Source organism: Sitophilus oryzae, unplaced genomic scaffold (genome assembly GCF_002938485.1).
Source record: "Sitophilus oryzae breed Bouriz unplaced genomic scaffold, Soryzae_2.0 scaffold_1512_pilon_pilon, whole genome shotgun sequence".
In the NCBI taxonomy this organism is placed as follows: domain Eukaryota; kingdom Metazoa; phylum Arthropoda; class Insecta; order Coleoptera; family Curculionidae; genus Sitophilus; species Sitophilus oryzae.
This window is the reverse complement of record NW_022146184.1, coordinates 2,371,462-2,383,623: the sequence shown is the minus strand read 5'-3', so window position 1 is coordinate 2,383,623 and position 12,162 is coordinate 2,371,462. Positions and strand designations below refer to the sequence as shown.

Here is a 12,162-nt window from a genome sequence, read left to right as displayed (position 1 = left end):
CATACAAGAAACTTTATTTTATATAAGGACGCATGTATGAAATACCTATGAAACATTGGAAACCGACGTTATGCCACGATCCACGATGGTTTTTGCAGTTCACAGTTCACAGCACAGCTTTTTAAGTTTTTAATGCCACTTTTTCACAATTATCACCGGTTGAAGTAAAGAAAACTTGAATTGAACTCACAAGATAGCAATAATTACTTTGAAAATGGACACTATAAACACTTTTTGGAATTAATTTAATGAGAGCGGTTTAGATTTTGAAAGATTATTATGATTTTTGAAGATTCTGACTTTGACAAGAGAAAATTATTTCTGTTTTTGTTTGCCGTTGTTCTTAGCGACCGCTATAGCAGCGCCAGATCGCGTATAACGGTCGCGACCCAAAATAATTTCGCGACCCAAAATTTTTACGGGCTTTCCAATATAAACTTGTTGCATTTATCTATGACTTTATCTTGTTTTCAGAATTGAAAACGGCCAGTTTTGTCATTTATGCGACCTCTGTCGGAATTTATTCTTATTTCAACCGTTAGGGCAATACAGATTCCTAAGATAAATAGATTTGTCTACCTTTCGCCAGATGGCGTATGTAATAATAAGGTGTTTATATTAAAATTTTATTAATCTTTCTCAACGTCTTCAAAAGGATTTATTAATTTACAATTTACAAATATAAATGAAGTTTTTTTTGTATGTCGGACAACTACCGTTATACTAAAAAAATGCAGTAGTTAGTAAAATAGTATTTTAAACCGTTTGTTACCCAGATTTTACTTGAATTTAATTTACTAGTGGTTCAAAACCCCACTACTAGATGGCCCTAGTCGTTACGGAGTGAATTTATAATTTTTTTTCCTGAATACCTTAAAAATTACAATAATATTTTATTGTATTAATTGTTTTACCTTTCTATTGCGGTTAGTTGTATAAATATTATAATATAAATATACAAACACGAAGTTTATTGCAAATTAGAAATAATAAAATATTTTTAAAAGCTGCTTGGAAACACTTCGGGAATTACCGGATATGATCGGCAGGCATTCCGATAGAAATCCTGCGTTGCGATTGGCTGGAAAATCTCCCGCCACCAAAACTGCTAATGTTATTGTAGGTACCCCTCTAGCCGACATTGAGCAGGCTGTAAACGTGAAACGCTGTAAAGGTAATCGATGAGATCTCAATTCTTGAATTTTAATCGGTTTCGTTTGTAAAGTTACGCTACAGCGGTACTTGGTTCCGTCGCTGCTCGAAAACAATTTAGTTTGTGGCAAGATAGTTTGAAATCGCGCTGTTTTAAGATGGAGAAGCGTGTAGAATTGGAAAAAAGGGGAAAGAATTGTGCCGACGTAAGTATATCAAATTGTATCCATATAAATGTTGTCTCCTCGTCTAATATGCCGGATGATTTCATTGTACGTTTGTCTAGTGTGTCTGTTTCGTTGTATTTTTATTGTTGTAAATGTATTATCGGCCACATGTTAAAAATAATGCTTTTACATTTGTAAACGTGTCCATCAATCTAATGCCTTGAGGTGTACCAAGCTTTCAATGTAATAAAAGTTCTCCATTTCAATTTGAAATTATATTGTTTATGAATGAAACCAAGCAAAACATATATCAGTTTAGGAGGAATGCAAGTTTTTGAATTATTTTTCAAGCTAAAATGTAACTAACATGGGATATCTGTGTTTTATTTTCTAGCTTGATTCAATGTAGATGTGCATGTTATCTAGGCAAATGGCGCCCTTTTTATTGAAGCAGTAATTATTGCACAAATAGTTTAAATATGTATAGGAATGAATTTCTCATTCAAATTAAGTTAGAAATCATAGGAGTGGCTTTTTTCTCTCCTATCCCACTTTACCTCTACAAAAATATGGCTACTTTCAGTTATAACCTTAAACATGTTTTCACAAAAGGACATTAATCTTTTCTAAAAGTAATTTTTGTTCAGTTACGCCCACAAGCTTTGTGTATACAACACAGCAATTAGATTTAATTTTATAATATTTTTGTGTTTTTAATTGTACATACATTGTGTCTTATACTACCTTACATTTTTAGATTAAAGAACTGAACTTGGACAACTGTCGGAGTACAAATATTGTTGGTTTAACCGATGAATTTACAAATCTTGAGACTCTCTCTTTAATAAATGTCGGTCTTACATCACTGAAAGGCTTCCCAAAGCTTCCAAATTTGAAGAAATTGGAATTGAGTGATAACCGGTAAGTGTATACGTGATTTGTAAAATGCATTCGTATTATTAATACATTCTCGGTATTTTTACTTTAGAATATCGGGAGGTCTTGATGTTTTGGAAACCAGCCCAAAACTGACTTACCTGAATTTGAGCGGCAATAAAATCAAAGATCTAGACACGTTGAAGCCCCTGAAAAACTTCAAAGACTTGAAACATTTGGATCTGTTTAACAATGAGGCTACTGCGATTGAAAACTACAGAGAAAAAATATTCAAAATGATTCCAAATTTGAAATATTTGGATGGGTAAGCGCTGACAAATTAATAATTTTAATTTTCTGACACTAATTTCAAATTGTTCTTTGTTAGATTTGATCCAGAAGATCAAGAGGCAGATGACAGCGATGCCGAAGAAGAACTGAACGGAAACGACGGGTTCGAAGACGATTCAGAATTAGAAGGCAGCTCCGATGAGGTAACTACGACTTTTTATAGTTAAAAAAATATACCTACATTGTTTGCTTTTATTAGGATGGAGACCTTGACGATAGTGTAGAATTGGGTGCAGTGTATGCAGAGAATTTAGATGACCTGACAGATGAGAACGACTATGATGCTGCAGAGGAGGAGGAAGAGGATTCTGAGGGAGAGTGCATTGAGGAGGAGGAGGAGGAGGAAAGCGTCGACGGTGACGTACAATCACCCAATGGTGAGTATCTTTGAACTTGTTTTATTTAATTGTAAATTTAAGTATTTTAAAGTTCACTTAATATTGGTATTATTGGATTGGCGATGTGTATAGGGTCTCCTATTTTCGTGTGTTTTATGGGGTTTCTTGGTTATGCGCAGAGCTACAAATATGTGGTTTTATTTAACTTTTTAACATAGACGACCGGTTTAAATTAGGTAAATCAAAAAAACAAAAAAAAAATTGACCTCTAATTTTGGTTATTGAGTATTCTACGCTAGTTTCTGTGTGTAGAATGAGTGCACAAGTGCATCAAAAGTATCAAGTGTGATTGATAGGATGTTTGAAGCTGCACAAGTTCAGTTCCAGTTTATTAAGAATACACAACGGAATGGAAAATTATGTGGTTAAATTAAATTAAATAAAATAATACTCTTTTAAACTAGCTTGATTTATGTTAAAAAGTTAAATAATGTATTTTCTATTTTATTTGTGAAAATAAGTATAGAGTATAGTATATTTTTAAGATAATATGACAAAATAATAAATTAATATACAGGGTATTCAATTTAAAAAAAAAGTTTAAGTCATATTTCGAAAATGACAGCTTTTAGCGAAAAACTAGTTACGCCAATGAGTTCTACATGAAAAATTCTATGAGACGCCTTTTCTATAAGTTATAGGGTAACCAAGATACGAGGGTCGTCGAAAAATATAACATTTTTAAATTCCCTCTGTATTTCAGAAACTAAGAGGGCTAGGACAAATCTGTGTTTAGCATCTTTACTTTTATAAAAAAACTACCACAGTGATGTGAATAGTTAACTAAATATTATTATATTATATACATAAACTTATTTATAAACAGTTAAAAAAACACAAGTTTATTTTTATAAACAAAATATTAGTTTGGTATTATAAATAACCAACTTTTTACAAGAAATTACCAAACAAAAAGTATGGTCATATTGTTTATGAAACTGAAAATATGAATAATACAAAACAAGGGAAATATTCGAATATTAAACTTATTTCTAACAAAGAAATACCGGGTTCGTCTCAAAAGTGGCTCACCCCTATAACTTTTTTATTTTTTCTGATAAAAAAACGAGATTTGATTTGTTAGTATATGACATAAATTAGGATTGATTCACGTGTTCAATTGTTTTTGGTCAATTCCTGTTTCGCCGGAAATGACTACAACTTTTGATTTTTAATGGCACCCCCGGTATTTTTTTACCTTATTCGATAGAAAATTATATTATGAATAGAATAACATATTATCATATGTCAACTTTTGACATTCTCGCTTATTAAAGAATCGTATTTTAAATTTCAATCTAGAGTGCCACGGCTATGTTAAAAATACTAATTCTTAATCAAGGAGCCTTGGAAAAATAGATTTAATCGTCTAATGTTTTTAATGTCTCATCCTGGCCGGTTAAAAAATGCCCAAATCGTAGTTTTAATGATATCTCAATTTTTTCAAATGGAACGAGGGTGGCTCATTAGCATATTTGGGAAAAGAATTTTTTTCGAATAATTTGATACAAAACACTTGATATTTCGAGTCAAATTTTCGTTATGAACCGCAAGTTATAATTTCAAATAAGCCGTATGGGAAAATGTCAAGTTGACATATGATATGTCATTCTATTCAGAATGTCATTTTCTATCGAATAAAGTAAAAACATATCGAGGGTGCCATTTAAAAATCAAAAGTTGTAGTCATTTGAACATGTCAATTAATTCTAATTTATGTAATATACTAACATACCAAATCTCGTTTTTTTAGCTGAAAAAATAAAAAAGTTATAGGGGTGAGCCACTTTTGAGACGCCCCGGTATACCGGGTGTTGCATCGTCGGACGGGACATAGGAAATCCCAGGTAAATTGCAATGGGGTCAATTATTGGCTTGCCTAATTATTTTAGAGAATAATTCTATTTAAGTTTATTGAAGAGCACTAAAACCCACATTCAAAAGAATAACTTTAGATATTTTTGATTAGCTCGTTTACGAGTTATCGCGATTTCTTTTTAAATATTTCTCCTTTCTTATGGCCCTGTATTTAGTTATGAGCATCAGTCAAGGTAAAAGATAACTGTCAAATGAAGTTGTCATTTCAGAAATTTACCTATTTAGTGCTTTACTATTATTGAAAACTCATTCCTACATCGGAAATCTTAAAGATGTATTTATAAATACAAATTAATATGAATTAAAGTAAAATAAAGTAATCAATTACAAGGTTAATTATAGTATTATTACAATATTCAATAACTTATTAATTTAGGTACTATTAAATGACAACTTCATTTGACAGTTATCTTTTACCTTGACTGGTGCTCATAACTAAATACAGGGCCATAAGAAAGGAGAAATATTTAAAAAGAAATCGCGATAACTCGTAAACGAGCTAATCAAAAATATCTAAAGTTATTCTTTTGAATGTGGGTTTTAGTGCTCTTCAATAAACCTAAATAGAATTATTCCCTAAAATAATTAGGGAAGCCAATAATTGACCCCATTAAAATTTACATGGGATTTCCTATGTCCCGCTCGACGAAAATATTTTTTTTTAAAATACAATATTAATTGACATTGTATACCACATGATGAGAAAATGCAAAGCTAATAGCCATTTATAATAATTAAATGTTTTTCGTTATATGAAATTAGAATTATCTTTGAAACAAAAAAAAATAACAAGATAGTTTTGTATATTTAAAAAATTTTTGCTTTTTATTAAATGTTCATATAAGTTTTGTGATCCAGTCTTTTTCAAATGCTTACTATTAGTGCGGGTTTACATGCCTCTGTCATGCGTCGTCCGTTATTGATTTTATGCAACTTTATTGGTTTATTTGAAAAATGACAGATATCCATAACTTAATATCATTGGAAAGGGTTAAACGCCAGCATTTTTTAAGTTCATAGCCAACTATGATGTCCATTTAAAAATTATATTTTTACTTATTTCTGGAAAAAATACCAAGTATAGATATAAAATGGCAAGATAGCTAGGTACCAAAGAATATTATACGCTCTAGAAGTATCGTCTCGCATCCGACATCGGATCTGTCTATGGGTCTGGGAAAATACTTGCTCTTTATTCAGTACATCTTATTGTAAAAGCAATAAGCTTATTGACTATTCTTTATACACACCAAAGTTTGCACTCAAAGCCTGAAATAGTGAGTGCTATAACCACTTAGTCTGACCCCCTATTTCATATGCTTGGGAACTTTGAATAAGAAGACTAAGGAAGGAGCATATCAAAAATCTTAGGTCCACCGCGATGGGCCTCAAATATGGCCGACTTAAATTCCGGTTTATCAGTGCCGTTCTAATTTTATTGAAAAAATGTAAAACTATGATGTAGGGTAGACGTGGGGTAGACTCAATAATTTTTTTTTATTTTAAGTTGTGAATAAATGTTGGTAGTTATTAAAATTGTTATAAAAATATAAAATTCTAATGAAAATAGATAAGTTATAATTATTTATAACCATAAACATCCGATACGCTACTGAAGCAGGTAAATCTGGTAAATCTAACATCTAATTTTTGACAAGTAGTAAATACAAGCAAAAATGCAAGAAAAAATATATAATTAGTTAATTTAAGTGAATTTCATAAATGATTGGTTTACTACACGTATGTACTTATATGATACAGGGTGTCTCAGATTTTAATCGGGAAAATTTAATAGACGATTGAACTGGCAAAAGTAAAACAAAAAGTTCATATCAACTTGTAAGATTTAAAGCTTCCTTTTCGAGATACAGGGTGTTAAAGTTACTTAAAAAAGAAAAAAAAATTAAGATATTTGAAAAACTATTTAATCGATTTTGATATAACTCGACCGGTTTATAATAGTTACTATGGGACTTAATTTGATGTAATTAGATTTAAGTTTAATGGCCAGGGGCGGCGGTGGGGCATCACTGTTAAATTATTTTAAAAGAAAAATAGGCACGCCACTGCTTTTTTAGAGGTTTAATATTATTTTTGGATTTAGTAATTAAAAATATTATTTTTTTGTCTCCTGACTTATTTGTCTATCTCGCTTACTTCTTGCGAAAAAAAATAAATTCATTTATTCACTCCACCCTGGACAATAAATTAAATCATAATGGTTAGGTTATAGACAAAAAAGTCAGGAGACAAAAAGATAATATTTTTAGTTACTAAATCCAAAAATAATATTAAACTTCTAAAAAAGCAGTGGCGTGCCTATTTTTTCCTTTAAAATAATTTAACAGTGATGCCCCACCGCCGCCCCTGGCCATTAAACTTAAATCTAATTATATCACACACAAATTAAGTCCCATAGTAAGTATTATAAACGGGTCAAGTTATATCAAAATCGATTAAATAGTTTTTCAAATATCTTATTTTTTTAAGTCACTTTAACACCCTGAACTTTTTGTTTTATTTTTGCAAGTTCTATCGTCTATTAAATTTTCCCGATTAAAATCTGAGACACCCTGTATAGTCACTTACTGGACAAAAATTGTTCCATTATTTCACTCGATTTTTGCCGAGATCTACCGCACGCTTTTAGAGTCTTTTTCGATAAATCGCGATAGTGTCACTGTTAATTTAAGTTCTCCCCCAATTTCCATCTAGATTTACTACCTTTATACAACTGTCAGTAGTAGAATAAATAATAGATAACATAAAATAAGCTCCGTACAGACTGACAAATCCACAAAATTTCAAATCAAATTCAAATGTGTCAATCGTCAAACAAAACTGTCAAGGATCCCCACCCTATAGTCCTTTTTCCGCCCACCATGCATGAATACATGGATAACATTATGCTCCTTCCTTAGTCTTCTTATTCAAAGCTTGGGAAAATACTTGCTCTTTTTTTTGTGCATTACATGCGTGCAGGACATGCATGAGCAAATCGACTGTACTCTTCATAGACACGAAAAATTGGCACCAAATGCCACCTTGCCGACCTTGTATATTTTCATAATAGTATATTGTTTTATTTGGAATAAAAATGGTACTTTTGTGGCGAGGCTCTAGCGAGGGCGAGAAACAAAAAGTAATTCTTTCTCTGATCATGCTATTTTTTTTCTCAAACGTCAGAAATAATATCTTAAACAATTTTAAACGTTCCAAATAATATAAAAAATTTAAAAGTAATACCTTGTAAGTCTAGGCATTAAAGTTGCCTAGGTGACTAATGACTTTTTTATATTGTCGCAAAAATTAACACTTTTGTGACTTTTCTTGTATACTTAGTATAGCAAGCTGTACCTTGCTACTCCTAAAGCGTGTAAACTCTGTAAACGGGGGAGTATTATCTATTATTTTATTTGACAGAGTGTCCCAAAAAACATGTGCCATCTCTTGTGGGGGGATTCTTCACATAAATAATAAAGATAAATTATCTTTTATATCCATATTCTTTTTCAACTTAATTTTTTTCGATTTATTATAATTTTCTTCTAAGTGCTTGAGATTTGAATAAAATTTTAAGGGTAAAAGTTCCTAGCAAACGAGATTTGGTATGTTAGTATATGACATAAATTAGGATTGATTGACGTATTCAAATGTTTTCGATCACTTCCAGTTTCACCGGAAATGACTACAACTTTTGATTTTTAAATGGCACCCTCAATATTTTTTTGCTTTATTCGATAGAAAATAACACTCTGAATAGAATGACATATCATATGTCAACATTTGACATTTTCGCATACGGCTTATTTGAAATTATAACTTGCGGTTCATAACGAAAATTTGACATGAAATACCAAGTGTGTGGTATCAAATTATTCATAAAAAATGCTTTTTCTAAATATGATAATGAGCCACCCTCGTTCAGTTTGAAAAAATTGAAATATACAATACGATTTGGGCATCTTTTAACCGACCAGGCCAGGACGATACACTAAAACATTAGACGATCAAATCTATTTTTTCCAAGACTCCTTGATTAATAATTAGTGTTTTTAACATAGCCATGGCACTCTAGATTGAAATTTATAATACGATTATTGATAATGTCAAAAGTTGACATATGATATGCCATTCTATTCAGAATGTCATTTTCTATCGAATAAAGTAAAAAATACCGAGGGTGCCATTTAAAAAACAAAAGTTGTAGTCATTTCCGGTGAAACAGGAAATGACCAAAAACAATTGAATACGTCAATCAATCCTAATTTTTGTCATATACTGACATACCAAATCTCGTTTTTTTTAACTGAAAAAATAAAAAAGTTATAGGGGTGGGTTAGGCCGCTTTTGAGACGCACCCAGTACGTAGGAATGAACTAGGAAGTGCTATAAATTTATTAAATAAAATTAATAAATAATTTATTAATTTTATTTTATTTTAATTTTATAATTGTGATTAATAAAATTGCGTTTATCTCATGAAGCAGATCGAAATTGACAAACTATCAAGATACATCTTTTAATCGGCCTTAAACGGCCCACAGAATTTTGCTAACAAGAGAAAAAAGTGAGTGGTCAAGTTTTTTTTAAGAAAAATTGTATAGGACCTATGCAGTGATGCCAACTCGTGGGAAAATTTCCGATTCGTGGAAAATTTCAAGATCCAGAGAGAAAAGGAAAATTTTAACCCAAAACACTATATTCGTGGGAAATTCTAAATTTATATATTATTCGTGAAAAAAAATAGTTACCATTTGTAATTTTTAATATTTTTAATTAAAAAACCATAATATCTGTATTGTGTTGACGACACTATACTGGATTTGAGAACTCGGGGGAACGAGGGGTAAACCGCAGAGGAATTATGGTGTACACTATGAAGGAATTCTACAGGAATTCCAAGGAATTCCAATTATTTCCGTAAGAATTCCAATGAATTCCAAGGAATTCCTTAGAAATTTAGAGGAATTAGACAGGAATTAAGAGGAATTACAAGCAACTTTATAAAAAATTGACGAACATTAGTAAACCATGAATACTATAATAGGTAGTACTAAATTTAAAGAAAAACGTTTTGCAGGCGATTTTTTACTATCCGTTTTTCGTTTTCGCTTCCAAAATTTCCCAATATCAAATATCTACAGGTTAGATATTCTTTTAATTTAATATTGTACCCTCGGTTATATATCTAAAATATTTTCCAATAGTACAGCCGAACCACCCCCGAGAGATCTAGTTATAACGTTTCCTGATTTCGCCATTTTAAAGAAACCCTCATAAAAATTTTTATTCAGTACTCCAGAAAGTGTAAAGTTGATTTTTTCATTTCCTCGGAATAATACCTAGGTATATACTATAGGGAAATTAATACAACTTTAGGTGCACTTCATCAATGATACCATGCGTAATCTTATGGAATTTACTGGTGATCGTATTATGACGTGCAACTGAAGTTTTATTAATTTCCTTTCCTATAGATACGAGTATAACTAGGTACCTATCATTTTCAAAAATCCCGAGAAAAATTAATTTTAATAAGTAAGTGCCGACATATTTTCAGTATTTTTACCTCATGATCCCCTATTAGTCCTAAAATTTAACCAAAAAAACGTAAATCTCGTAATAGTACTTTTTATTGTTAGATCTAGTACTTATAGAGACATTAGACATTTATAAAAATCACCAGAAAATTCATAGCGGAACTGCGAAACCGAGGTGGCAACGCTGGTTCAGACTGAAAGAGTTAACGAGTTCATACCAAGGAATTCCAAGGAAGACCTTGAATGATTGACCTTGACCTTGAAGACCAGGAATTCCAAGGAATTACGAGGAATTCTGAGGAATTATTTAAGTAAAAGGAATTATGGTGTACACTTTTCCCTCTGCGGTTTACCCATCGCGGGGGAATTTAAAAAAAAAATTTTAGACTGTCTTCGTGGGAAATTATATTTCAGAAAGTTGGCAACACTGGACCTATGTTAATATGAAAAATAAATCTTATTTTTACGCGAGGAATCTCCCAACGAGAGATGACACAGATGGTTTTTTGAAACACCCACTAATTTGAATAAATTCTTACTTTTAAATTTTCTTTTTTTTTATTAGTTTCCTAATTGATCTATTTATTTTTCAGTATCGCGGGGCAAAAAGAGAAAACTGGAGGAAGGCGAAGAGAACTAAAGGAAGGGGAACGTTAGTGTACGGACCGAGAGTGATAACATAGACAGTTTTAATTGACCAAAAAATAATAACTAATATACTGCGGTTTTCCATCGGCGGCAAGAAAGTACGCCTAGTCGCGTCTTTCCTGGCTGTGTGGTTTGTTTTTACTTTACAAAATTAAAATTAATTGTAAGATATTCCATCCGATACGCTATTGCATATACAGAAGCAGACGGGGCTCTGATTTTTTTTATAATGTTTTATTTTTTCTGACAAATTAATTCGTCGATTATCACAAAGCTATTTTTTTATTAAAGAATAATAATATATCTAGTATTGTATTACTTCTTTTTTATTAAATTTCATTAAAATTAAGCCCACGAGTCAATTGAAACGAGAATATATATAAATAAGACACACTAATTACTTTTCTTTCTATTTTTTTTTTCTTTTTCTCCGTTGTTTGTAAAATATATATTGTATGTTTAGTATTTTGTAACAAAAATTCGAAATTAGCGAGATTTTTTTTATTTTGTAATGTATATAATAGAAAAATATTTCGAGTCGTTATTTCAGAATATACTGCGATTTTTTATATATTATTATACTTCTTTTTTATTAATATTAATATATATATATATATATATATATATATATATATATATATATATATATATATATATTATGCAGAAGAAGAAAATATTTGTATATAATTCCAGCTAAATATATTTCTTTCCTTTTGCATGAGATTTAAATTAAATACATTTTATCGAAGATGATTATTTAAAAAAATAATAATTTTCTGAAACTAATATACCTGAATTTGTTAGATGTTTATATTAATTTTTAGAATATGAATTTTAGAATTGACTGACTAAATCTATTAAATGTCATTTATATAATTATATTAACTTATTTTACATAAAAAAAGTAAAATAGCTTGATTAGGATTGGTTAAATAGTAAATTTGTATATAGCAAAAGTGCAGCTGTAAAATATAGCGTATAATCGAAAAAAAAAACGGCGTCGCAGTGTTCTTTGGAATGGTGTTATGTGTAAAGCGGCCCATACATTATCAAACAAATTGCGCAACGCAGGCTGTTGCGCAACGAGTTGCCAATGTATGGTAGTGTTTGATGCGTTGCGCAATTGTTTGATGAGTTTCAAGAATGTTT

General features: G+C 30.7%; 1 protein-coding gene across 1 annotated transcript; it reads left to right on the top strand.

Moving 5' to 3' along the window:
- Positions 1 to 1,116: 1,116 nt before the first annotated feature.
- Positions 1,117 to 11,362, top strand: LOC115878471 (acidic leucine-rich nuclear phosphoprotein 32 family member A). The gene is made up of 6 exons (XM_030894989.1): positions 1,117 to 1,358; positions 2,077 to 2,240; positions 2,308 to 2,520; positions 2,584 to 2,689; positions 2,746 to 2,923; positions 10,959 to 11,362. Exons 1-6 carry the CDS (start codon positions 1,311 to 1,313, stop codon positions 11,003 to 11,005), a joined length of 756 nt encoding a protein of 251 aa, XP_030750849.1. The 5' UTR covers positions 1,117 to 1,310; the 3' UTR covers positions 11,006 to 11,362.
- The last annotated feature ends 800 nt before the right edge of the window (positions 11,363 to 12,162 follow it).

Bases quoted from the DNA above. Each gene is read 5' to 3' on its own strand.
- LOC115878471 (XM_030894989.1), top strand. From the start codon at position 1,311: ATGGAGAAGCGTGTAGAATTGGAAAAAAGGGGAAAGAATTGTGCCGAC. The intron at 1,359-2,076 runs GTAAGTATATCA...TTACATTTTTAG, and splicing joins GGGGAAAGAATTGTGCCGAC to ATTAAAGAACTGAACTTGGA. The intron at 2,241-2,307 runs GTAAGTGTATAC...TTTTTACTTTAG, and splicing joins TTGGAATTGAGTGATAACCG to AATATCGGGAGGTCTTGATG.